This window comes from Oncorhynchus clarkii, chromosome 18, assembly GCF_045791955.1.
Source record: "Oncorhynchus clarkii lewisi isolate Uvic-CL-2024 chromosome 18, UVic_Ocla_1.0, whole genome shotgun sequence".
In the NCBI taxonomy this organism is placed as follows: domain Eukaryota; kingdom Metazoa; phylum Chordata; class Actinopteri; order Salmoniformes; family Salmonidae; genus Oncorhynchus; species Oncorhynchus clarkii.
In genome coordinates this window covers 7,678,183-7,683,182 of record NC_092164.1, presented here as the reverse complement: position 1 = coordinate 7,683,182, position 5,000 = coordinate 7,678,183, and the positions used below count along the sequence as shown (strand labels likewise).

Sequence of the window (5,000 nt, the reverse complement as noted above, 5' to 3'; positions counted from 1 at the left end):
CTACTTTGAGGTGAGGTGAGGGGAGGAGAGGTTGGTGCTATCTGTCTACTTTGAGGTGAGGGGAGGGGAGGTTGGTGCTATCTGTCTACTTTGAGGTGAGGGGAGGGGAGGTTGGTGCTATCTGTCTACTTTGAGGGGAGGGGAGGTTGGTGCTATCTGTCTACTTTGAGGTGAGAGGAGGGGAGGTTGGTGCTATCTGTTTACTTTGAGATGAAGGGAGGTTGGTGCTATCTGTCTACTTTGAGGTGAGGGGAGGGGAGGTTGGTGCTATCTGTCTACTTTGAGGTGAGGGGAGGTTGGTTCTATCTGTCTACTTTGAGGTGAGGGTAGGGGAGGTTGGTGCTGTCTGTCTTCTTTGAGGTGAGGGGAGGTTGGTGCTGTCTGTCTACTTTGAGGTGAGAGGAGGGGAGGTTGGTGCTATCTGTCTACTTTGAGGTGAGGGGAGGTTGGTTCTATCTGTCTACTTTGAGGTGAGGGGAGGGGAGGTTGGTGCTGTCTGTCTTCTTTGAGGTGAGGGGAGGTTGGTGCTGTCTGTCAACTTTGAGGTGAGGGGAGGTTGGTGCTGTCTGTCTACTTTGAGGGGAGGAGAGGTTGGTGCTGTCTGTCTACTTTGAGGGGAGGAGAGGTTGGTGCTGTCTGTCTACTTTGAGGTGAGGGGAGGAGAGGTTGGTGCTATCTGTCTATTTTGGGGTGAGAGGAGGGGAGGTTGGTGCTATCTGTCTACTGTGAGGTGAGGGGAGGTTGGTGCTGTCTGTCTACTTTGAGGGGAGGAGAGGTTGGTGCTGTCTGTCTACTTTGAGGGGAAGAGAGGTTGGTGCTATCTGTCTATTTTGGGGTGAGAGGAGGGGAGGTTGGTGCTATCTGTCTACTGTGAGGTTAGGGGAGGTTGGTGCTGTCTGTCTACTTTGAGGGGAGGAGAGGTTGGTGCTGTCTGTCTACTTTGAGGGGAGGAGAGGTTGGTGCTATCTGTCTATCTATTTTGGGGTGAGAGGAGGGGAGGTTGGTGCTATCTGTCTACTTTGAGGTGAGGGGAGGTTGATGCTATCTGTCTACTGTGAGGTGAGGGGAGGTTGGTGCTGTCTGTCTACTTTGAGGGGAGGAGAGGTTGGTGCTGTTTGTCTACTTTGAGGGGAGGAGAGGTTGGTGCTGTTTGTCTACTTTGAGGGGAGGAGAGGTTGGTGCTGTTTGTCTATTTTGAGAGGAGGGGAGGTTGGTGCTGTTTGTCTACTTTGAGGGGAGGGGAGGTTGGTGCTGTTTGTCTACTTTGAGGGGAGGGGAGGTTGGTGCTATCTGTCTACTTTGAGGTGAGAGGAGGGGAGGTTGGTAAACAGAGCGTTTCCTTCTTCTGACTGAGGGACGGACACTACTTGTTCAGTTATTCAGTCCTCAGTATGGGGTCTGAGTATGTGCACTGTACTTTAGGTTAACTACAGGTTGGGGTTTTGGTTGAAGTAGTTTGTGTCCACACCCTTTGGCTTCCCCTCTCTGTTGTGGTGCTGGTGGTTCTAAGAAGAGCCCTTTGGTGCTGGTGGTTCTGAGAAGAGCCCTGTGGTGCTGGTAGTTCTGCGAAGAGCCCTGTGGTGCTGGTGGTTCTGAGAAGAGCCCTGTGGTGCTGGTGGTTCTAAGAAGAGCCTTTTGGTGCTGGTGGTTCTGAGAAGAGCCCTGTGGTGCTGGTAGTTCTGCGAAGAGCCCTGTGGTGCTGGTGGTTCTAAGAAGAGCCCTGTGGTGCTGGTGGTTCTGAGAAGAGCCCTGTGGTGCTGGTGGTTCTAAGAAGAGCCCTGTGGTGCTGGTGGTTCTGAGAAGAGCCCTGTGGTGCTGGTGGTTCTGAGAGGAGCCCTGTGGTGCTGGTGGTTCTGAGAGGAGCCCTGTGGTGCTGGTGGTTCTGAGAAGAGCCCTGTGGTGCTGGTGGTTCTAGTAAGAGCCCTGTGGGGAAAGTGGGGATACCTAGTCAGTTGTCCAACTGAATGCATTCAACTGAAATGTGTCTTCCTCATTTAACCCCAGCCCTCTGAATCAGAGAGGTGCGGGGGGGCTGCCTTAATCGGGGAACGGTGGGTTAACTGCCTTGCTCAGAGGCAGAACAACAGATTTTTACCTTGTCAGCTCGGGGATTCGATCCAGCAACCTTACGGTTACTAGTCCAACGCTCTAACCACTAGGCTACCTGTGGTGCCTCTATGTAAGTCGGTCTCTGTCTCTGTCCTGCAGGTGACACGACCTCATAGTCACACCAAGAGACAGTTTGTAGCCTCTAAGTAACTCTGTCTCTGTCTCTGTCTCTGTCCTGCAGGTGACACGACCTCTTAGTCACACCAAGAGACAATTTGTAGCCTCTAAGTAACTCTGTCTCTGTCTCTGTCTCTGTCCTGCAGGTGACACGACCTCTTAGTCACACCAAGAGACAGTTTGTAGCCTCTAAGTAACTCTGTCTCTGTCTCTGTCTCTGTCCTGCAGGTGACACGACCTCTTAGTCACACCAAGAGACAATTTGTAGCCTCTAAGTAACTCTGTCTCTGTCTCTGTCTCTGTCTCTGTCCTGCAGGTGACACGACCTCTTAGTCACACCAAGAGACAATTTGTAGCCTCTAAGTAACTCTGTCTCTGTCTCTGTTCTGCAGGTGACACGACCTCTTAGTCACACCAAGAGACAGTTTGTAGCCTCTAAGTAACTCTGTCTCTGTCTCTGTCTCTGTCCTGCAGGTGACACGACCTCTTAGTCACACCAAGAGACAGTTTGATGTGGAGGAGGAGGGTGTTGACAAGCTGGCTCTGAGGTGAGTCTGTGTGTCTATGTGTCTGCGTGTGTTTCACAGAGCCAGGTCTACACACAAATAGAGAGTGTGTGTGTGTGTGCGTGCGCGCGTGCGTGTGTGTGTTGTGAGTCTGACTCTATCTCTCTGTATGCAGGGTTGACCTGTGGAATGCCAGTAACCTGAAGTTTGGGGATGAGTTCCTGGGAGGGGTCAGAGTTCCTCTGAGGGCCCTGGGACAGGCTGGGGTCCACGACGCATGGTGAGACATGATAACATGTTGTATATCTGTCTGTCTGTCTGTCGGTCTGTCTGTCTGTCAGTCTCTCTCTGTCTCTGTCTGTCTGTCTGTCTGTCTGTCTGTCTGTCTGTCTGTCTGTCGGTCTGTCTGTCTGTCTGTCAGTCTCTCTCTGTCTCTGTCTGTCTGTCGGTCTGTCTGTCTGTCAGTCTTTCTCTGTCTCTGTCTCTGTCTCTGTCTGTCTGTCTGTCTGTCTGTCTGTCTGTCTGTCTGTCTGTCTGTCTGTCTGTGTCTGGGTCCACAACGCATGGTGAGACATGACAACATCTATCTCTCTTTTTTCACTCCTTACCTTTCTCTCTCCCTCTCTCTCCATCCTCCCCTCCTTCCTTCCTCTCTCTCTCTTTCTCTCTCCGTCCTCCCTCCTCTCTCCATCCTCCTCTCCCCCTCTCTCTCCATCCTCCCATCATCTCTCTCTCCATCCTCCCCCTTCTCTCCATCCTCTCCTCCCTCTTTCTCTCTCCATCCTCCTTTTCTCTCATCCTCACTCTCTCCATCCTCCTCTCTCTCTTTCTCTCCATCCTCCTTTCTCTCTCTCTCCATCCTCCTCTCTCTCTCATCCTCTCATCCTCCCCTCCTCTCCTCCTTTCTCTCTCCATCCTCCTCTCTCTCTCCATCCTCCTCTCTCTCTCTTCATCCTCCTCTCTCTCTCCATCCTCCTCTCTCTCTCTCCCTCTCTCTCCATCTTCTCCTCCTCTCCTCCTCTCTCTCGCCATCCTCGCCTCCTCTCTCTCTCTTTCCATCCTCCCCTCCTCATCTCTCTCTCCATCCTCCTCTCTCTCTCTCTCTCTCCATCCTCCCCTCCTCTCTCTCTCTCCATCCTCTCCTCCTCCTCTCCTCCTCTCTCTCTCCATCCTCTCCTCCTCTCCTCTCTCTCTCTCCATCCTCCTCTCTCTCTCCATCCTCCTCTCCTCTCTCTCTCTCCATTCTCCCCTCCTCCCTAGGTACTTTCTGCAGCCCAGGGATAATGGAGGGAAGCCGGTGAAAGTGGATGAGTTGGGTTCTCTTCGTTTAAACATTGTTTACACTGAGGACCATGTGTTCCCCTCTGACCACTACGGCCCTCTGAGAGACCTGATGTTGACCTCGGCTAACGTAAAGGTGAGGGGGAGGGGGGGGGGGGGGCAGGGGGTACTGTAGATACCTAATGTAAAGGTGAGGGGGGTACTGTAGATACCTAATGTAAAGGTGGGGGGGGGGGGGGTACTGTAGATACCTAATGTAAAGGGGGGGTACTGTAGATACCTAATGTAAAGGGGGGGTACTGTAGATTGTTTTAATGTGTTTCCCCTCCCAGCCGGTGTCGGCATCAGCCGCTCATATCCTCGGGGAGGTCTGCCGGGAGAAACAGGAAGCAGCGATCCCATTGGTCCGTCTGTTCCTTCACTATGGAAACATCCTGCCTTTCCTCAGTGCCGTCGCCCACGCAGAGGTCAACCGCACACAGTAAGAACACACACACACACACACACACACACACACACACACACACGCAGAGGTCAACCACACACAGTGAGAACACACACACACACACACACACACACACACACACACACACACACATGAACACCAACCTAGACTCAGTACTGACCACCATCTCAGTACTGACCACCACCCTAGACTTAGTACTGACCACCATCCTAGACTCAGTTCTGACCACCAACCTAGACTCACAGTACTGACCACCAACCTAGACTCAGTACTGACCACCATCTCAGTACTGACCACCATCCTAGACTCAGTACTGACCACCATCCTAGACTCAGTACTGACCACCAACCTAGACTCACAGTACTGACCACCAACCTAGACTCAGTACTGACCACCATCCTAGACTCAGTACTGACCACCAACCTAGACTCAGTACTGACCACCATCTTAGACTCAGTACTGACCACCAACCTAGACTCAGTACTGACCACCAACCTAGACTCAGTACTGACCACCAACCT

The 5,000-nt window shown here is 52.4% G+C and overlaps 2 protein-coding genes across 2 annotated transcripts in view; both read left to right on the top strand.

The window, feature by feature from the left end:
- LOC139372956 (general transcription factor II-I repeat domain-containing protein 2-like) overlaps window positions 1–5,000 on the top strand; it is a 979,173-nt gene that overhangs the window by 216,376 nt on the left and 757,797 nt on the right. The window lies entirely within an intron of this gene.
- Window positions 1–5,000, top strand: part of LOC139372431 (ras GTPase-activating protein 3-like) — a 115,050-nt gene that overhangs the window by 86,791 nt on the left and 23,259 nt on the right. The window contains exons 8-11 of the mRNA XM_071112144.1: window positions 2,701–2,774; window positions 2,908–3,012; window positions 3,993–4,149; window positions 4,346–4,494. Coding sequence (XP_070968245.1) covers window positions 2,701–2,774; window positions 2,908–3,012; window positions 3,993–4,149; window positions 4,346–4,494 — 485 coding nt within the window. The remainder of the gene's footprint in view (window positions 1–2,700; window positions 2,775–2,907; window positions 3,013–3,992; window positions 4,150–4,345; window positions 4,495–5,000) is intronic.